At 33.4% G+C, this 23,518-nt stretch overlaps 1 protein-coding gene across 1 annotated transcript in view; it reads left to right on the forward strand.

The window, feature by feature from the left end:
* The window catches only part of LOC144971402 (kinesin-like protein unc-104), a gene marked incomplete in the record, with an annotated part of 118,171 nt that overhangs the window by 88,874 nt on the left and 5,779 nt on the right, over positions 1-23,518 (forward strand). Inside the window, 11 exon segments of the mRNA XM_078912245.1 lie at positions 1,110-1,199; positions 6,284-6,394; positions 7,447-7,479; positions 10,910-10,981; positions 11,440-11,591; positions 12,342-12,447; positions 14,990-15,104; positions 15,956-16,041; positions 21,247-21,341; positions 21,738-21,883; positions 22,367-22,474. Of these exon segments, the coding sequence (XP_078768371.1) occupies positions 1,110-1,199; positions 6,284-6,394; positions 7,447-7,479; positions 10,910-10,981; positions 11,440-11,591; positions 12,342-12,447; positions 14,990-15,104; positions 15,956-16,041; positions 21,247-21,341; positions 21,738-21,883; positions 22,367-22,474 (1,114 nt within the window).

The raw sequence follows: 23,518 nt of genomic DNA on the forward strand, positions 1-23,518 counted from the left end.
CTTCTCCTTCTTTCTCTCTCTCTTTCGTCTCTCTCTCTCTCTCTCTCTCTCTTCTCTCTCTCTCTCTCCTTCTCTCTCTCTCTCTCTCTCTCTCTCTCTCTCTCTCTCTCTCTCTCTCTCTCTCTCTCTCTCTCTCTCTCTCTCTCTCTCTCTCTCTCTCTCTCGTAAAATGATCAGTTACAATGATAAAATGTAATTGACATCTGAAACAAAGGCTGATTTTAAACTCAATTTTTTTATTAATTTCTCGAAGCGACTATGTTTTCCTGTGTATTTAGAAGTGAAGTAAGACTGAAAGCATTATCATTTATCAATTGTTTTGTCACAACATAATACTCATTACAATTTAAGTAGTGTCCTATATGCGGCTATGTGGTCTTGTGGTATGACACTCGCTTTCGGATGGGAAGGTCCTGGGTTCGAGCCTCACTCTCTCTCGGTGCATAGTTGAGTCCTTGAAAAAGACTCTTTACTCACATTCTCTCACTGTACTCAGGTGTAAAATGAGTACCTGGTCGTTAACAGCGTTGTCTCCATCGGAAAAAAATGTAATATCGCCTAACAGGCATCATGTCTCTTTCTACACGTTGGTCAGGAACCTGTGTAAAGTGCTTTGACGATTTGTGGATATTGCACTACATAAAAAGCTCAATTTTTTAATTTTAATTTTTTTTTATGCTTGTCTGGATGTGAGTATAATAATGTGTACTAAATGATATCCTTAATTTGGTATGTTTCATTTTGGATTAGGTTTGAATTTGGCAAATGGACAGATGAATTTCCCATCTTTTTGACAAATGTCCACGATCCTCACTGAAAAATTTTGAATGGTCGGGTTGTATGTTTAAGACTTGAACTTTTACTGGACAGGGTGACAAGCAATTTTTAGACTTAACAATACAATATTTTTAGACTAAATAGTCCAAACATAATACCATTTTAAATCATGACTGTAATGCACGTTTGGATGTTCAATTGTAACCCTTTGAAAATATGCACCATTCATTGTTTATTTTACAATTTTCTAAACCAAAATTTTTTTGATTTACAGGTTGCAAATGCAAATTGCTTGAATTCATATTCTTTTTTTTTTTCCCCTCCTGCTTCAGCATCCGGCCTCCTCCAAGCCGTAGCTTTCCAACCATGCCCATATCGAAGCCAGTCCCCTCTCCCAAGTTTGGTGTCATCACAGCTCCAAGGTGAGTTCAACCATTGTGTCACACAACCCACTCATTTCATTGTTGTGGATGTTGTCCCATATGTCTCCTTCACGTGTTAATTCTACGAGCTGTCAAAATGCCATTTCAAGAATTAAATGCTCTTGTGAGGAAAAAAAACAAAACAAAATAAATTTTTAAAAATATGTAAGCCTGTTAATAATAAACTTATGGAAAAACTTCAAAGAAGACTTTACTTCATTTTACTCAATTTAATGACATTTTGATGGTTTTTAAATTGTCAGTGCTTTTGTAGAGCTTCTACATAAATTTCACTTATCTGATTATATAGACTTCCTCTCCTGGTATTGTAACATAGATTGTACTATGTGTCTGTATCATTTATATCTCTGGAGTATTTTGAAATCTTTATTAATTTATTACTGATTAAATAGCTAAAAGGATTTGCTATCTGTTGTTTCTAAATCTCGTGTGAATAAGAGCTAGGGTCACATCCATCACAGCCTTTAGGCAATACAGATTTAATAGGCAGACATTTCATATTTTTTATAATGTTTGGTTGTCATTTCTGCCTTTTATGACAAGACACTTTTTTTTGATTTATTGAGGTGACCCAAAAAGTTTTAAGCCTGGAATTTCAAGACTTTTGACATGTTTGATAGACATTGAAATTTATTCATATTTAAATCGTTTTCTTGCCAAAATAAATAAAAAAAGAAGTCATATGTTGGTGTACGGCAGAGTTGTAATATTTAGTTTTATGAGAAAAGGAAAATACATTCTAATCGATAGAAACTGTGAATTTCTCATTTAGCAAACGAGCTGAAATGATTTTGAACTTTCAGGAGAGATTAAAATAATTTTGATATTCCTGATTAAACTGTAAAAATACACAGTTGATCTGGATGAAAAAAAAAGAAAAAGATATTATTGAATGCATCAACTGAACTGACTTTTAGGTAAAATTTATTGAAGACAATGTCTTTTTATAGAATATTATTCATTTCATAGCTCATTTCATTATATCTGTGCTTTGTAAACCTTGTTCTTAATGTTGTCTGCTTTTTGTTTCAGGTTTCAGTTGTTTTGAGCACAATATTATTTGTTTTATGTTTGGGTGTTTTAAAATTGTCATACATCACTTTCAAGACGTGCTATGATAGATATTTCCTTGACAATGATTTCAGTCCATGGATGCTAGATCCTTGGTATATGCATGCTGCAACAGTGTGTGATCCCAGAGCACTTTCTTAACACACTAATTCATACATTAAAAAGCAATACTGATGATGCAAACGAATAATATATAACTTGTATAATCTTTCGTTGTTATAAATAGGTTCAGTTTTGAAATCCATGTCAGGGGTAAACAAATTAATAGAGACTCATTGTCAACAACTACATAAATTTCAACAATTTGCATACTGTTTTTCAATCCACCTATAAGCGATCACACAGCACAGAAACAGCTTTTTTGATATTGTCGACCTACTTGACAAAAACGATAATGTAATACTACTGCTTTGGACCTAAGTGCCGCATTCGACATATGGATCATGCAATACTACTAGACCGAATACAGATGCTCTTTGGAATCGGAGACAAAGCTCCAGAATGGTTTTCATGCTGTCTACGAGATCGGTTCCAACGCGTTCTCATAAATGATTTCTTTTCATCACCAACAAAGCTGCAATTGGCGTTCACCGGGTTCAGTGCTTGGCCCTTATATTTTCACAATGTACACAAAGCCTTTAAGCAAGATCATCACAACTTTGTCTCAGTCATCATTTCTATGCCGATGATACCCACACTCCCATTTCATAAAAAAATATCGAAGAAACAAAACAGTGACTCACAGCATGTCTAGATAACATTAAAGCATGGATGACAAACAACAAGCTTAAATTCAATGAGGACAAAACTGAGCTGATTGTATTAAAAAAGACAGGAAAGGATATACTCATTGACCAACTGTCCCTCTGAGAATCTGTTATTAAAACTTCCAATGTCGTTCGAAACCTTGGTTTCTATTTTGACACTCACCTAGACATGCGCGCACACAGAACAAAGTGCTGTCAGGCTGTTCATAGCCCTCTCCAAATGATATGCAGAATACGAAATGTTATTGATGACGAAACATGCAAAACACTTATCCATGCCCTTGTTACCAGCCGCATGGATTATAGTAACTCTCTGCTGTTAGGCCTACCAAAAAACATTTCTGAACAGACTACAGTTGATGCAAAACAAAGCTGCTCATATAGTTACAAGGACAAAGCCTTGGGACCATATAACACTGGTCCTTAAATCACTACACTGGCTTCCAATAGAGAAAGGAATAATGTACAAAATCGTATGTTTTGCTTACAATTGCCCTCACCATACATCACCTGAATACCTTGAATGCCTTGTGAGGGAATATAGCCCAACTCGATCCCTGTGATCCGCCAGTTCTTTGCTAATGGAGAAGAACATCCCAAGAACAAAGTTTGCTGAGCGTGGTTTTGCATTTTAGACTCCAATCATATGGAATTCTGTACCACTTAAAACCCGATAATGTGAAAGTTTACCAGTCTTCAAACGGCATTTAAAAACAAATCTTTTTCATTCTGCTTTTTGTGATTCTATTTGAATTTCGAACAAGATGTGTGTGTGTGTGCGATTGTTGTGGTGATTTCGTAGTCGAATGAATGAACTTGTGTGATACCAAAAAAAACTATTGTAAAGCACCTCTGAGAACTATTTGTGGATACTGGCGCTATATCAAATAATAATAATAATGATGATGATAATAATAATAATAATAATAATAATAATAATAATAATAATAATAATAATAATAATAATAATAATAATAATAATAATATATGATGATGATGATGATGATGATGATAATAATAATAATAAAATGAGACACAACATTGATATAAAAATAGTAGTGATGATGATGGTGATGATGTTGTTGATGGTGATGATATCGAACCGAAGTGGAGTTTCCTGTCCACTATTGCAACATTTTACACATATATGGTAAACTCAAACTAGTTGTAAATATTTTTCTTATTCCAACACAGACTGACCAAATTAGTTGAAACAAAAACCATATGGCATCCCTGTATAGATTTGTCAACCAAAAACAGCTTTGATGCAAGACGACATCTTATTCAGAGTGGATTATCTTTCACTCTTTTGTTCTCAGCATTTGTAAGAGTCAAAGTGATTAGCGGCGATGATAGACAATAAGCTCTCACCAAACTAGTTGGTCACAATGCAGTTGCCAATCCCAAAACAAAGGATATCGTTCAGTCTCTTTACAACTACCATTGTCTACCTGTTGTAAAGACTATGCTCCTCGCCTCCTATTTAATGGCCACAGATGAGATTACAAACCCATACAGCAAAGCCCCGCCCCCTTTTGTCTCTAATAGAGTGGTGAAACATTACTGTGGCATTAAATCCTGATCACTCTCGATTATTCAACCTGTCACGATTTTATCCATGATGACATTTAATCATGATATTTTGTTTGATTGATTTCTTGAATTTGACACTTTTTGAGGGCAAAAATTTGTTGCGATTTACCGAAGTTTGTTGCAATTAACCAGTGACTTTTATATAAAATTAATTCCGTTTCTTGGAAATGTTGCAATTAACCGAAAGATGCGATTTACAGAGTAGCGATTATAATAATATAATAATAATAATAATAATAATAATAATAATAATAATAATAATAATAATAATAATAATAATAATAATAAAATAATAATAATAATAATAATAATAATAATAATAATAATAATAATAATAATAATAATAATAATGATAATAATAATGATGATGAAAATTAATAATAACAATAATAATAATAATGATGGTGGGGATGATGATAATGGTGATGGTGGTCACTGATAATATTGTGGCAAAAGCAAATCGTACCCTGGATTCCTGAGGCAGAACCTGTACCAGTGCCCCCCTAAGGTGAAAGAACAGGAATACAATGCTTTAATCAGACCCATATTGGAATACGTGTGCACACAGTGTGGGATCCTTATCAGCAAGGTCACATTAAGACAATCCAACAAGTTCAAAGGGCAGCTTTGAGTTTTGTCACCAACAATTTCTTGTGAGAACCAGGATGCGTTATTGAGGCCCTGAGATTGTTGCAGTGGAATACACTGGAAAGTAGGCGGAAAGAAAAACGCCTCCAACTTCTCCACAGAACAGTACATTCCAACAAAATAGCAGTAACTCTACCACAATATTTCACAAGAAATTATCATAGCAGTAAGTTCACAACCCCAACACACAGAACCAACACATATAAAAACAGTTTCTTCCCAAGAACCATCAAGGAATGGAACACTCTCCCACCAGAAATCCTTGATATTACCAACAACAACAAATTTGGTCAACTATTAAACATTTATCTGTCAACTCAATAACACAATAGTAGAGAAAGTGACAACATAAATGTATAAAATCTACAGTGCTGGGCAATCCGCCTTTTTGCAGATAAAGACGTTGAACTTGAACTTGAAAATCAAGCTATGATCTTACAAACAGAATAAAAATAAAGGGACACGATAGACAAGTAAACAGAAAAAACTATAAAAGCCAAGCAATGTCAACATAAATGTAAAAAAATGGACTACAATTGTCTGTGTGAAAAACCATAAATCACACACTAGATAAACCTGTTAAACACCATAAATCACACACTAGATAAACCTGTTAAACACCATAAATCACACACTAGATAAACCTGTTAAACACCATAAATCACACACTAGATAAACCTGTTAAACACCATAAATCACACACTAGATAAACCTGTTAAACACCATAAATCACACACTAGATAAACCTGTTAAACACCATAAATCACACACTAGATAAACCTGTTAAACACCATAAATCACACACTAGATAAAGCAATTTTATTTATTGGCTTTCTTATGCACTTTTGGTTTTAAGTGGAAACTAACAAATTAGTTGTTTTGTTTGTTTTTTTGTTCCCCCTGTGACCATCGAAAAACCTTGGTAGCCATTGTCATGATTTCACTAGTGTTTCTATGTGTCCTGTGTTTCCCCTTTTGTTTCAGTCATAACACAAGAAGTGTAAAAGATGATATAGAGCTGGTGCATGCTAGAAAGCACAGGGGGAAAGATCACAAAAATGTCACTAAAAAGATGACAAGGCAGAAAAACCGCAGGTATTGTAGGCTGAATCTTTTGCAATTTTTATCATCAGAATGGAAGGATTTTGGACATCGTTTGAATATTTTAGTTTTTTTAAAATCATGAAATAAATAGAATGTCATTTTTTCATGGTCAGTCAGTATTTTCCACAATATTTTAAAACTTTTAATGATTATTTAATTGTTCTCCGTAATCATTCAATTTGTTCACATGTCGTAAATTTGTTGGTATTTGTTCAAGTATTTAAAACCAATGTTCAGAGCAGATTTAAGTTATAATTTTATTATTCTGCTGTCTACGCCTGCGCAAAGCTAGAAATACTTTAATTTCTTCACCTGGGTTTATCATGTTATTTAAAAATGAAGTTGACCATTCAAAATCTCCAGCGAAGCAATTTTAACAAAGATTTTAAATTTTTATACATTATGATAGTAAAAATACTTTATCACAATTGTAAAAGTTATTTTCTTAGAAGATTTGTTTGCTGTCCACCACCTCCTTTTGATGTGCATTCAATGTTTGGAAATATTTGTTGTCTTTATTGATTTTCGTCTCTCTTTAAAAAGTATATTTTGTTCATTTCACAAATACAGGAATGCCACTCTCTGACAATTGCCAGAGTTTCTGTAAATTTTTAGTTGTGGCAGCACCACAGAAAAGTTCCATTAGTAAAGGTGTATCATATTTTATTTATGTTATTCGACTCAGTGATTTAATATATTTCGTTTCTGATTCACAAAAAAATGGATCAGAATTTGCTTTGCATCACCCCAAGCTTGTGGGGAGATGTAACAGTTTAATTTTCCAGAAACAGGAATTGAAATGAGGCGTTAACCTTACCTCTATGGGAACTTTTTATTTAATCATTTGTTACAAACCAAGCAAATAATCTAGTTAACTCTTTTAGGTACTTGTGGCATTTCTTAAAATACACATTTTAATTTTTCCTTTGCTTCCATTGTGCTGTATTGCCCAATCAAATTTTACCACTTTTCGCCCTATCACCTTTTAAAGTCTATTTTATTGTTAACAGTTGAAAAAACTTGATTGTGCCATTTTCCATTAGGTCGCTCATTCTCAACGTCAACAATCGGAGACGGTAAGATGATATTGGGTTTTGTATGGCTTACAAAGACAATGGCAATTTTACTAACAACTATATAGGCATAACACCTGTCTGGTATTTTAGTTTTAAACGCAATTCGTCTATTTTTTCATCACAGCAATGGGAGAAATGTTGTATTTTCAGCAAGTTGAAAGAGTTCTCATCTTTATATCCTCATCCTAACCAACCATTCATTGATCACCAATTATGCTTGGATGCATGTTAAAACATACATTTCTTTTTCTCCTCCAAGATCATACTGGACTTTTAATATTTATTAACCTTGAAAATTATACTCTCTCTTGAGAAAGAAAGGAAATGGGGAGTGTCCACTGTGATTCTGTTCAAGGGTTATTTATTTTTTTTAAAAATTGATATCTTAGTCACTCTCAAATAAAGTTTGAAAAGGGGTGGGGAAAGATTGTTATTAAACAATTGGTCTACAGTATTGGGACAACTGATATGCTCTGTCTAATCCAGACTAATCAAATAGAATTTCTCATATAATGAGAAATGATGTTTTGTCAACGATTTGTTAGTGTGAACGATCACATCCTTAACCTTGAGCTGTTTTTCACCTTTGATAATTGATCAACTAGTAACACGTTGTATACAAACGGTCTACCTTATGCCTTTACTAACAATCTTTGCTTATCTCTGGTGGTGGTTTATATACATTTCGGTTCTTTTCCTTAAACTTTTGACATTATAACAGAATTGCTTTCAAATTGTAATTCTCTCAATTAATTATCTAGATATAATTGCAGACCTAACCATTTTTCCCAAGAGAGCAGTAGCACCGTTGATGGTCACACTGCTTATACTGCTCTTTTGATGAAAATGGTAAGATTGGTGTCAGGCTTGATTCAAATCAAAGCTTGATTCTAAAAGGATAAATCAAAGAGATTTTACATCTGACAAACTAACAATGGAAGATTGACTGTTGTAGGTATTTATATGTGACCCAATGCCTCCAAACAGTATTATGTTGGGATTTGAAAAAACGAAGAAAATTGGCTTATTAAGTGGGAATGGTCAAATTTATCAAATTTCAGGTTTTTCTAACAACTTTACACTTACAGATGAAAGATTCGGATTAGTCAAAGCTGATCACATGCGCTCGTTGGCCATTAAATGTGTATTGTCACACAGTTGGCATGTATCTGTGTTGTGTGTGTCAGTGTCTTTGTGCATTTTGATACATACCCAGTTGTTTTATTTCTTTAGTTAAACAGGCTGCATTGGTTAATAATTGAGGTGAGGTTGCTTCATGACTATGTCTTTTACAATTAAATTATATTATAACACGATCTTACTCCTTACTTCAAACAGTCATTTCTTGGCTACGAATTATCAGAAGGTTATGAATCAAATTTTCAAGCATAAAATAAGCTTTGATTGGGTACAATAAACCCAAAAATGGAAAAACTCGACATAATACCATTTCGAGGCAGGGGGCCACATATTTCCTATGACCTTTACAAAATGTCTTTTGTATAATCCCCTCACCCCCTCCCCTTATAATTGTAGTATAGTTTAGTTCCATATTGCTGCTACAGCATGAATATTTCGCCTCACACAGTATTTGTAGACTGCTATTATTTTTAAGTTTCATTCCTAAAGTGCATACATTGCCAATTATGATTACGTTTATGAGCATTTCAGTTTAAATGCATGCCGTGGGACAGATCTAACTTTTAATGTTATTATTATTTAAACAATTCTTTTGCATACTTAATTATCAGTGATCAGTTGTTTGTTAAGAGTACCCTTTTCCTTACCTGCATCTAAAAACCATTAATAAATAATAATAATAATAATAATAAAAATAATAATAATAATAATAATAATAATAATAATAATAATAATAATAATAATAATAATAATAATAATAATAATAATAATAATAATAATAATAAAAAGAAGAAGAAGAAGAATGATAATAATGATAATAACAATAATAATAATAATGATGGTGGTGATGATGATTATGATGATGATAATGATGATTATGATGATGATAATGATAGATAATAGGAGGAGGAGTATAAATATAAAATTGTAGAAAAATTTTCAAAGTTTGTTTTATAGGCCATCCATTTCACCCAATTGAAGCAAATGATAATATCACTCTGTCGAGCACTCTCTCACAACTTAAGGACAAGATTTGTTCCCAGGTGCAGTTAAGGTTTATCTCTTATTCAAATCAGCAGCGATTGGGTGGCTGAGTCTCTTATATTATAACGGAAAGTACTTAATGATAGACTAGTACCTATCCAAAGGCAAGTAAAATAAATAAATAAAATAGAATTCCCTTTATTCATCCCATGGGGAAATTTATCTCGAGGGTCTATTCCAAGGGAAGACTGGAATAACCCAGGCATCAGCCACAGTGCAGCGCCACAAATTGAGCTAGGACGAGGTGACTTGCTCAAGGCCACACATCACAGCGGGGGATGATCTAACAGTACTTTCGGGTACGAAGCAAAGACCCTAGCACTGAGTCACATTGCCCCTTAGAGACAGTTGATATGTCCATTTTAATATCAAGAAACGTCGATAAATTCTGTCTCCACTGAGGGAGCCCTGAAGGACTTGCTATATTTCAGGAACATTCTGTACCTTTTTTCTTTTAATTCCTAAGAGGTAAAGTCCTACTTCAACGGGTTTTTGTTAGAGTGGTAAAAAAAAAAAAAATAAAATAAAAAAAAGCAACAAAAAGCAAACAAACCCAATGTGATATCCTGATTTTGATATTCTGTAATATTTCCATTAAATTGATGAGAAATATAGGGTATTAAGAAGTGACAGATGAAAACAGAGAATAAATTCTAAGTTTCAACCAGAGGAAAGTTGGATTTGGTCATTTATAATTTGCATCTCTGATCGTGACATGTTAGACATATGAAGATAAGTCATATTTTAATTTGCATTTACTAAATCACTGGGATTTTTTTTATTTGTTTTTTTTTTTTGTTTTTTTGTTTTTTTTCCATAATGATTCTGATAAAAGTATAGATGTTAGACAAATATATCTTGAGTACCGATTTAACCCAGTAAGGGTTTTTAATATCGGCCACTTTCAAAATTGTCAACTATGATGCATTCTTCATCCAAGGGGTAGAGGGGGGGGGGGGGGTGTCGTGTCTGGAACCCCTGAAAGATTGTGAACAGAGTTTATGATTTTTTTTTGTGTGAAATACTTTTATAGTTTTATTTCTAATGGTGAAACTCCTCTTCCATCCCCCCTCTCTCTCTCTCTCTCTCTCTCTCTCTCTCTCTCTCTCTCTTCTCTCTCTCTCTCTTTCTCTCTCTCTCTCTCTCTCTCTCTCTCTCTCTCTCTCTCTCTCTCTCTCTCTCTCCACCCCATGTTTATTATCAATTGTATAGAGTTATTTACAATGTCCTATTCTTTCCATTCTAGTTCCAGCCCCATTCACTCCCAGTGTGATCTTCTGGTTTGGTTTGAGATCTGTGAATTGGCACCAAATGGCGAGTAAGTAGCTCTTGAATTTTCTTTTTCTCGATTTTGATTTGGGGTGATATATTTTTTGGAAACTTTTCTACTCAACTTTGTATAAAAATATTGTTATTACTGAGGTTTTTTAAAAAAATGTTCTTTTTTTTTCTTTTTTTGTCATTTCAATATCTTAGCTTGTAAAGATGTACCAAATGTATCATATTTACGTGTTATGAGGACAAAGTCATTTCTCTCATCCTTTGCTTCAATGTCACTGACATCTCACCAAGCATATAGAGCATACATTGGTTTTTAAGCATGTCTGCTTTTTCCTTTGCGGCAGAGTATAATACATGATCATGCTCAAGCGGTGCTATACCAACCGAATCGCACCTCATACTTTTTTTGTGGAATATGAGGAGTTTGTTGAACGTCTTTGGTGTAGTGGTTTCCATTATTTAACTGAGACTGGCATGCTTTCTTTTCTATCTCAGATATGTGCCAGTTGTGGTGGACCATTCCGATGACCTTCCCACCAGGGGTGTGTTCATGCTGCACCAAGGCATCCAGCGCAGACTGCGGATCACCATTGTGCATGAAACCAGGACACACTTTGCCTGGAAGGATGTCAGGGAACTTGTTGTAGGTCAGTATGAATGTGAGAAATTATGAAGCAGGCTCTGGGGCTAGCCAGAAATCTGAAAAATGTGTCCATCATGTTATGTTGTACAATGTAGAAATAGAAAGATTAATACCCAAAAAAAAATAATATGAAAAAAATCTTCCAGAATGACTCGGGATTAAACTTCAGACCTCCTATTTACACAACTTGGTCGTTTGGGCTCAGAAAATAAACCTTGATGGAACAGGGAACCCTTTTTCAGTCTCCCTGAAATAAACAAAAAATAAATTAATTAAAAAAAAACCCAAAAAACAGAGACAAAAATTGCTAGAAAAGGTTTCTTTCACAAATTGTTGATGTATAAATGAAGGAAACCCAATTTAAAAAAAAAATAATAGTAGAAAAGTAAAGAGTATTATTTTACTTTTGAAATCCTTGGAATTACACTTAAAGGTTAGTAAGTACTAATAACCAGTTGATAGTGAAACTGCTAATAGATGGTTGTGTGTACTACCCAATATAGAATTTATACCATTGGAGTGATATCTATTATGCTCAGCTATTTTTACTTTTTCCCCATGGATATTTAAAATAAAAAGAAATAACTATTGAAAATTCTTGTTTGAATACAGTGTGCATAAAAATTGTCTTCATTTTCATGATTTTTAATCTTATTTTCATTTTATTTACTTATTTATTTATTTATTTATTTCTATATTATTAATTAATTAATTAATTAATTTATTTATTAATTTACGTTATGTCTTTTTCCAGGTCGCATAAGGAACACTGTGGAATTTTATGACTATGATATTGAAACGACAGTTCTCTCGCTTGGGTTGTTCCCTGCTCATTTCCTGCAATATCAAAATGATGATAGGTACTACTCCTTTAAATTCTTAGGTTTTTAGGGTCAGTAAATATTATGTGGGGAGCGAAGTGGCCGAGTGGTTAAGGCTTTGCCCTGTGATCCGGAAGGTCCCAGATTTGATTTTCGCTTCAGGCATTTTCGTTTTTTTTTCCTTGGGCAAGATTCTTAACCCCCAATTTGCTCACTTGGAGAACGTGGGTGATTCCTGTTGACATCAGACATACTGTTTGATGGATTATCTATATTCCTTCATGGAATGCCTAGGTGACAGGATCTTATGGTGCCGTTGCGAAAGGGCTTAATTTAAAAAATAAAATATTATATATAATTTCATCCCTGAAATATACTATCATTGATAATCACTTGTTTGATTTTACCAGTGCGAGATGGCTCAAGGTCTTGACCCGACAATTGATGCCCTTGGTTTGAGTTCCACATCAGGCCTGTTTTGTCTTTAAACTGAGCTTTTATATTGCGCAATATCCCCTAAACATACTCAAAATGCTTTACAAGGGGTCCAGACCAACAGCAACACGTAACATGTAGAACGAAACATGACACCTGTCTGGCAAGATTACAATTTTTTTTTCCGACTTAGACAACGCTGTTAATGGCCAGGTACTCATTTTACACCTGAGTATGGTGAGAGAATATGAGTAAAGAGCCTTTTCCAAGGACTCAACTATGTGCAGAGTGAGGCTCGAACCCAGGACCTTCCGATCAGAAAGTGAGTGTCATACCACAAACCACGTAGCCATAAACGATCAATATAGGTCCAGTAATAAAATCTGTCGATGCGCAAATTAATAATATTTTTAGAAACTAATTTTAGAATCACTGTCCTCTCCGTGACTTATTTTGCACATGCAGCTGGCCGCCTGGTAGCTCTGATTACAATATCAAATGCATGATTTTGTTTCTCCATAAGAGGCAACTACAGATTCCTCACTTGGACTTGGACAATGTGAATGATCTCTGTCGACCACCGACGTTTCTCTTTTTAAAAATCTTTAATGGAAAACCAAGGCAATGCCATTATGTATTGCTGTCTGAAAGGGCCTAATTTTTTTAAAGTTCAAAATTTTAATTTTACTTCTTCAGAACTTTGATTCAACAATAAATCATGCATTCACATCGGTGTGCTCTTATTGTTGCAGTTAACAAATATGTACAAATTATGGTTTTAAAATCCTCCTTGTGAAGATTTTAAAAAAGAAAGAAAGAAAAACACAAAGTCATTGTGCTGGTGAAGCTGATCCTTCTTTGAATGTAAGAAGTTGAGTTTTGAAATATGTATGTGGCTATGTGGTCTAGTGGTATGACACTCGCTTTTGGATTGGAAGGTCTTAAATGTCTTTAAAAGGCTTGGAAAATACCTTTCAAAATTGAACAAGTTAACAATATTTCACTCTTTTGTATTGTCAAATTTCAATTTCTGTCCACTAGCTTGGCATTTCTGTTCTAAAACGAATTGTGATAAACTTGAAAAGATACAAGAAAGATCACTGCGTTTTATTTATGATGATGACAAAAAATCCTACGACCAATTACTTTCAAAGGCCAAAGTCCCCTCCCTACAAATAAGACGAATGAGAACAATTGCTTTGGAAACGTTAAAAATTTTATACAAAATTACTCCTCCTTGTCTATCTGATATGGTCATTTTGAAATGTAATAGATACAATTTTAGATATACAAACCTTCTTGATATTCCAAGGGTCAGAACAGCGTCTTATGGCAAAAGATCTTTCAGATATTCTGCTGCTGTGCTTTGGAATGAACTTCCGGAGCACATCAGGAAAATTTCAAATTTTAATGTTTTCAAAAATCATATCCTCTCATGGAATGGCCAGCCATGCAAATGTAATATTTGTAATTAATCTAACCGTACATATATATATATATAATATTATGTTACTTTTCTTTGTGTGTCATGATTGGAATCTTGATGAGGGAAGGTTTTTAAGGGAAAATGTATTACTATGTATTTTTATGCACTATGTGTTAAAACCTATGTCGGTCAAAGGCTTCTATTAGCCTGACTACATTATCTATTAAACATTTTTAAAATGCCTACAATTAATAAATATTTGAATTGAATTGAAAAGGTCATGGGTTCAAGCCTCGCTATGCTTATAGTTGAGTCCTTGGAAAAGGCTCTTTACTCGCATTCTCTCAGGTGTAAAATGAGTAACTGGCCATTAACAACGTTGTCTATGTGGGAAAAAATTGTAATATCAATATAATAAAATTGTAACAGGTGTCATGTCTCGTTCTACATGTTACATGTTGCTGTTCGACAGGGACCCCTTGTAAAGCGCTTTGAGCACATTGAGTGGATATTGCGCTATATAAACTGCTCACGTTTAAATAGCTCAAGTATTTCTTGGGGATTTCTTTTCTGAATGCTCTCTGCTTTAGCTCTATCTGAGTCAACCCTTATTTAATGTTAACAACAACAGCAGCATAAGCTAATGATGATTTGATAGAATAAAAAACTGGTATGAAAATGATTTCACTAATGCAAACCGTACCCCTGATATTCTTACAGAGTATTCTTCCAATTTGAGGCTGCCTGGGACAGCTCTCTTCACAACTCCTCCATGTTGAACCGTGTAACAGCCTATGGGGAAAAAGTCTACATGACTCTCTCTGCTTACCTAGAGGTTTGTTTTGTATGTGAGCCTTAAGATGTTTGAGAGGTGTTGATTGGAACTCAATTGGCGTTAAGGTTTTCAAGTAAAACACGATGAAGCATTAGAATTAGCTTTAAGGTTGCCAACTTAAAATTATAATAAGGAGTTGTCCACTGATGATACCTGTTTTAGACTTTCCTTTTGGTTTTAAAAAAATAATTAATTTAAAATCTATTATTTCTTGGTGTTATTGTTGTTGTAGTTGTTGTTATCGTTTTCATTCTTGTTTTATGGTACAATATATATATTCATTCATTCATATATATATATATATATATATATATATATATATATATATATATATATATATATATATATATATATATATATATATATATATATATATATATATATATAATTATTTTTAAACCAAAAGGAAAGTCTAAAACAGGTATCATCAGTGGACAACTCCTTATTGTAATTTGGTGTTTTGAATTAAAAAGATCAAATTAAGCATGTACTTAAACACCCTTTTCTAAAGATTTTCTGTAAATCATGTATGGTGAAATCTTTATTTTAAATTCTGTCTTGACATACATCCTAATTAGTTCAATCATGTACTACGCCATTGTCATAGGGAGGGGGGGGGGGGGAATCTCACTCTCCCAACAACCAGTGGTTGAGATTGAATAGGTCGGTATGGTGTTTAATGTGGCCTGTACTATTCTAATGGACTATTAAAACATTGTATAAATGTTTAAATAACGGAGCTTGTTCCATTCCCCATTATTTTTGTTTAATATTGTACGTATTACGATGCTAATCAACCTATACATTTTAAATGATATTCAGATAAAGATTTGCTTTGTTGCCATTGTCAGGTGGAGAACTGTGCCCAACCGGCCTGCATAACCAAGGACCTTTGTATGGTGGTTCACTCCAGAGACACCAAGATTTCTGCCCCTAGGTATACAAACCATAAGAATCATATTATGAATTCTACGTAGGTTGTTTTTCAAATTTATTTCTTTTTTCAGAAAGCCAGCTTAAATACAAATCCTCAAACTACTCCCCCCCCCCCCCCCCCCCCCCACACACACACAGAATTAGAAAATTAAAAATTGCATTATTAAGAGTAGAGCTAGTTTTAAAGAATTACTCAAAATAAAAGGGAGAATCAATGTACATTGTCCAAGATAAGTAACAATATTTCAATGGTCACGATTTTAATGTGGTGAACATTTGCTGAATCTACTTTTAGCAGTTTAGAGTTGTATTGCATCAAATTTTTATTCCAATTTTTATTTGATAAGTTGAATTAAATTCGATTTAAAAGCTTGCATGCCTTTTAAAATCTTTTTTTTTTTGGTTAAGATTGTTATGCCATCGTTTTTGTTGGGTTTTTCTTTTTCTGAATTAAAGCACTTATGTTTCTTCCTCTTCTTTTTTTAAACCACACATTTAGGAATTCTCATAGATGTGTACACATTTCTGGTGTTTGAAAATATCAATTACCTTGCCTAGAAAACTGAACATCATTTAGGTTTAAATCCACATCACCTTAAAGTAGGAGAGAGAAAACAAAGGAGAGAGAACAATTATGGATTTTACTTATTTAGTTACTAAATAAATCAAATCATAATCGATGTTGTGAAGTTTATAAACTTTTGTTATGATTTCAACCAGTGGATTTATAGATGACAATAAAATACAGAAACTGCTATCACAGATATGACCGATTGCCACCCTTTGATGACCAATTTCGTTATTTTGTTTCATACTTTTATAACATAATGAATATTACAGATTAAAAGAACAACAAAATACTTAGCAAGGAATGTTTTGAACCTCAATCCCTTCAGCCATCACCAAAAACATAAAAGCTGTAGTATTAGACTTAAAATCCAGAGAGAAGGAAAACCCGTCGTTTTTATTGTCTTTGACTTTGGATGAAGAAAATGGTTTTGATCTGATAAAGTAGTTTGTTTCTTTATTTCAGCTGACTAATATTCATTGTTGTCTTCTACATCAAAGCTTTGATTCAATGTTGTTTTGTTTTCAAATTTATATTTTTAAAAAATGAAAATACATAATGAAAATCTGCTTTTAGTATTGCTGTATTCAGTGTTAATGTTTTTAAATATGGAGGGGGAGGGAGGTCGATCAGATATGAAAATCACGAGAATCAAACGATTTCTTATTCCGAATTTGAAGCTCAACGTAAAAAGAATAAGTTTTTTAAAAATATATCAGAAATGAACTTTGTTGTATATTTTCAGATTGACTACACATTAGAAGAAAGTAAACAGGTTTTAAAATGAGCGACACAGTTACAGAGATGTGTAATTGATAAAAACCTGATATTTTAAATTAAAAAAAAAAATAATTAAAGATTTTTAAGGACAGTTTTAATATTAGTGACCAAATTTTAAGTCAAATTTTATAGACTTTTTTTCATTTTGACAAATAAATGAATAAAAAAATAACTGCCCAAACATAACATAAAGATTTTAAAATTCTAAAGCATCTCATTAAAAAATCAGGCTCTGTACCTTTGTTTTACCATATGCTAATAATTATCTCTTTTCCACACACTGTTTGCTCTCTTTGTATTTACGGAGAATCCAAGTTTAAAACTTAAACAAAAATCCAGTATGATGGTCATTTTACCACGATGCAACCAATGTGGAAAGCGTGTTTCCAGCTTTATTTTTCTTCTTTGGATATTTGGAGGGGTATAAAAAAAATCTCTTTGAAGAAATGAAGCAAGAGAGTTTTATGTGTGGTCTTCCCCCAAGGTGATAAAGTGATTAATGACATGGGTATTTCAGTCTGTGCTTTATTTTGTTGCACTGCTAATCAATGGCTCATATTATGGTTTTGTTTTTAAGGAAAATGTTTCTTTTTAAAATTTCTTACAGCATATTTTATTTTCTGATTTAGTTGTGCTTGAAATCACAATTAAAGAATTGAATTGACTCCTCTGTATATTCAGGTCGGCATTGAAGTCTCGAAAACTCTTCTTAAACCTGAAAGTTGTTCTTTGATAAAAGAGGAATTTTTTAGAACGGGACAGTTGGACAGAGCTTGTTTCATAAATGGCAAAACAGCAAAACAATTTGATCTTCTAATCCATAATCAGAAGATCCGAGGTTTACAACCCAACATGTAAACTTTCCTAAAATAGTTTTGAAATTTCTTACTTTATTTTATTATTTATTCATTGGACCGTATATATATATATATACAGTAATGATCAAAAGTAACGTTACATTTTTGTTTTCTGTAACCCTGTTTAAATACAAAATAAATCCACAGTTGTAATATATCAACTGAAAGAGGAATACTAGAACTAGAAGATTCATAAAATCACAGATTTATTGACAAGCAAGACATCATTGCTCTACAGTAAATAACAATTTTTAAAAACTGACATTCGCAACATGGCAGAAATGGTTTTGGTAATCAATATTTTATCTGGCCCCTTCAGCATCGAGCAAGGGATTTCCTCAATGCCTCGTCTACATGTAAGACATTAGACAGGTTTTGGTAATTATCTTGGTTCAAATTTCAGTTACAAAAGTATAAAGTTCGCTGTTGACTCTTTTTGGAATTGAGTAGTTTTAAAGAGTTTAAATTTGCTGCATCATTTGTTCCACGTGATTCATAAACAGTGACAGGGCTGGCCACATATGAGGGCATCCAGCTCTAACCATGCCAGTGCCATATGCTGTAAAAATGAGGTTTTTAGCTTTGATTAAAGTCCAATCCCTCCCATACCCTTGTGATCAACAGAGACTAACTACCAAGAATTGTCATGTAATCTAACACACATGACAAGTGTCATTGCATAAGCTGCACTGTTCTTGTCTATTTTTCTTACAATCACCTCTCTTGCTCTACACTGTTAGAGTCTGGTGCTCTCAATATATATATATATATATATATATATATATATATATATAATATTATATATATATATATAATATATATATTATATATATATATATATATTTGAGACTGTTACAAAGGGTCGTTTTTGTGACGCTCGCCACAAATATATTCCAATATTAAGTTATTTCGAAACAACAAAGGGAAAAAATTGCTTTCATCAGTTTCAATGGGCTAATTAAGGAAAAAATAAACCAAAAACTGAGGGTCTGGCATCAAAATTATGGTAGCTGTTACTTTGATATTGTCCACACATTTTTTAGCATTTAAGAAACTGTGTCTGCTATTCCATTGGAGCTAGATCGCCAGTTTTTGGTTTATTTTACATTATTTAACTAATATATAATGATGTAAGCTAATTGTTTCCTTAGTTTTTTTTTCCAAATAACTTACAATTGTTCTTTTTTGTTGGCGAACGTCACAAAAACGACCTTTTGACACAGCCTCATATAAATATGTATGTATGTATGTATATGAATAGTTTGCTTTGTTTTGTTTTCTTATTTATATTTTGTGGCTTTGTTCAATGTGTATTTGAGTTTTTATTGAGAAATAAATTGTTGTCTAGTGACCTTTGGGCTTGTGGTCAGTTACAGTTTTACCCATATTTGTCAACGGGACTACACAGTTTGATTTTATTTAAAATTCATTCTGGTATTGTGTGTTTTTAATGCCAATTTACAATATTTCTAATGCCTCAATTGTGCTGCTTTCAATTATCAAAGGACGACACTTGATATATGTGGAACTCTCCTCTCTCTCCCCCCCCCCCCCCAAAGAGAAAATAAAAATCAGTGAATGACAGAGGGTGTCCTATACATCAAATTCTTACTATAAAGTTGATATCAAGAATAAAGTGATGAACTTTGTGTCAAATATATAGTGTTTTAAGATTTTGATTTTCATTGCAATATTGTTATGTTTGTTTTTTTGTTGGTTTTTTTTTTTAATATTTTTTTTTAACAAATTTTTTGGGGTTTTTTTTTTACAAATGTATTAAAACAAATAAATGTGAGAATAGAAATCAGAATAAAATGTGAAACAATTAATTCAAAAGAAGTCATCAAGAGAGTTGAAAGACATTTTCTGTATATCGAAAACGTGTTTGATTGTGGACTGAGAAATTGGGACAGATCAAAACGTTAGGATTTTATTCCAGAATTCATTTGAGCAAAGACGGCCAGACTCTGTAACAACCAGTTTTCTAAATTTAGAACATCAGTCCCATGTTTTATTGAAATGAGGTTAATTCAAACTATATAAATGAGATAACTTGAATAAAATCTCCAACCTCATTTGTTTGGTTTTAGAGTTTTCTAAACATTCGAAATTCCTCAAGGTTACTTTAGAGCCAGAAGTTTCCAACATAAACAGTACTAGTTCATCAGTGAATCACCCAGGAATTTCCAGAGAGGACTTGACATGCCCTTTATCCACTCACTGCAATGTTAAGTTTGGGTCCAGCTAAATGGCACAGCCTTGAAATACATTGCATTGAAAGTGAAAATGTGCTCATTCAGGGATCAATAACTTACAATATGTTTGTATTCTTCTTGGGTATTCAACTTGATGAACGTTTTCTCTCTACTGTGGTTTGAAGCTTTTGGTCTTAAATCATTTCAACTGTAAAACTGAATGTTTGGTCCATTAAATGTTAATTTTTGTATTGAAGATAATGCAATGAATTGTTTCAGAGATAAAAAGTTTGATTTTTAAAAATTCTTACATAATCGTGGAAGTGAATTGTGCTGAAATCCATAGAGAGTTTTACATGAGGCCAACTTAACCTCGAGGTCAAATTCTTATACAATTTCTATTTAAGAAAAGCTGAGAAACTTTTCTTCAATTCTGAATAGATTTTAATGATTTGAAAAGAACCATCCTCTTTCAAAATATTTTTGTGATAGTAATGATGTAGACTTGGACTTTGTAGAAAATCGGCAACAACTTTATTCCAGGAATGGCATTTTTTAGGAAAACTTGTATACATAGAACAACGCATAACAAAAAACAACACCCTGATCACTCACACTCTATACTCCATCCCCATGTCAGTTTTTGGCCATTCATTGCTATGCTTACTTTAAGTTGGAAATGTAGTTTTGATATTGCTTTAGTGGTGATCTCCCATCGGTGTTGCATGAATCATCTGTTTGGTACCTTTTCCCCTCCCCACCACTCCCCCTTCCCCCTTTTCTCACCCCTGAAGTCCCCGTTTCAGAGCTCTCAAGAGTCTTTTTGGAGTGACCAAGAGCCCGGATTATGGGAAGGTGTCTGGAATCTACGAGCTTCTGCTGAGGCAGCTCTCAGAATCAGGTAATGTTTAAACAAAAATTTTTGTGAATTTTAAAACTTACTGAATGAACAATTCAGTCATTAGAGTCATTGCTAATAGGTTAATCTAGTGAGCTTCTCATAAGATGAGATTTTAATTTCTTTTTAAAAGATGACTGGGAATCCACAACCCCGCTCCTAACACTGAATGGTAAAGAATTCCAGACAGTGGGAGCAGCATGAATAAATACAGCATAGGTCTTAGATCTTTTTTTAGGAACACATAATTGTGATTGAGAACTGGATCTTAAAGAGCAGGAGGGAGTGTAAACATTTATTAAATCTATTTTTATCAAATTCAAATAGTGAAAGCTGATAACACATCATTCTTTCTGACACATTTCTTGTATTTATAAAAAACTGTTTGCTCTGAACCAGGTGTGGAACGCCGTCAGCGTAAGGTGGTGGACACATCTCTGACTTACGTGAGGGGTGAGGAGAATTTGAATGGTTGGAGACCCAGAGGGGATTCCTTGTTGGGAGATCATCAATGGGAACTGGAAAAACTCACAAGGCTACAGCTGGTAATCTTACTACACTTTCTCTCTTCTTAATTTAGATTGCAATTATGGAATCTGATTTCCTTAGGGGCAGCACGGCTCAGTGCTACGGTCTTAGCTTCATATCCGAAAAGTACCAAGGCCAGGGTTTTAAAGTATCGCAGTTTGGACACTGTGTGGTCCGTCTGTGTTTCTGTAACAATTCGAGTTTTACGGAAGGGGTTAACCTTCAACAACCCCCAACCTGGAGGACCAGGTGACTCAAAAAGGGAGAGTCACACACCAGTAGTCAATTTTGCGACATGCTGGCTTGGCATTGGGCTATTCTTGGATCCTATCTGTTGAGTGACCATGGACTCCACATGAAAGATTCCCAAGAATAACCTAACAATATTAGCACGAAAAAAAATCTATAAAATGGTTTAAGTGAAGATATTCATTCTTTGTATCTTTCTTGTTTCTAACTTTATTGTTTGTTTTGATAATGTTATTCCATCAAAATTCTAGGTTGAGAAAACGAGGCATGTTCTTCAACTAAGAGAGAAACTGACTGAACAAAACAAGGCTCAAGAATTGAGTAAAATGGACAAGGAAATCGTCAATAGACAAGCTAAGGTAAGAAAATGACTGATAAAACTACATGATTTACTTAAATATTCATCACCATATACAGACCTGCCTAGTACTATGAAATATTTGTAGAAATACAAATTTATGGCAACAGCTACAGAACTGTATTCACCTCTTTGACTCAAAAAACCTTGTTGAAAAGGAAACTTTAGTACCTTAGTAGAAGAACCTGTATTATTCAGGACTTTGGAGCATTTTTGGATCTGCTGAGGGCAAATTATTTATTTCTAAAGTTAATCGAAGTGACTTTTTCTTTTTTTTCTTTTCCTTTGGAAACTCCAAATTTTTTTAATTTCACGTAGGCAGCTCTGCATTTTTCAACTTAGGGTCATATAACAGGGACATATAACAGGGACAAATAACGGGACAAATAACAGGGACATATAACAGGAACAAATAACAGGGACATATTACAGGGACATATTACAGGGACATATAACAGGGACAAATAACAAGGACATATAACAGGGACAAATAATAGGGATAAATAACAGGGACAAATAACGGGACATATAACAGGGACATATAACAGGAACAAATAACAGGGACATATAACAGAGACAAATAACAGGGACATATAACAGGGACAAATAACAGGGACAAATAACAGGGACATATAACAGGGACAATAACAGGGACATATAACAGAAACATAACTGAAGTCACTCTAATTAGGTCACAGATCATATTCTGCTAAAGCAAGAAATAAAGTCTGGCATTTTTAGCCATGTAAATCAGCACGATTCCACGACCCCAAATTCACACGTACCACTTTTGAAACCGTCTTGCTTTCTTTGACTCACCCAAACAACTATCATAATTTTGCCTGTATTTATAGACCACCCCCAAAAGCAAAGTACAAATTCTCTTTTACAAGTTTCATCACAGAAGTCAAGGAGCATCTGAATATTTTTACTGTGGTATATTGAAAAAGGATGTTTTTGTTTCATATCATAACCAAGTAGTTCCAGAATTCAAGAAAAGTCCACTGTTACGTCATAATTCACATTTTTGTAGACTTACCTCTGG

The sequence above is a fragment of the Berghia stephanieae genome, chromosome 4, assembly GCF_034508935.2.
Source record: "Berghia stephanieae isolate SIO BIC M18660-M18661 chromosome 4, UCSD_Bste_1.3, whole genome shotgun sequence".
Classification (NCBI taxonomy): Eukaryota; Metazoa; Mollusca; class Gastropoda; order Nudibranchia; family Aeolidiidae; genus Berghia; species Berghia stephanieae.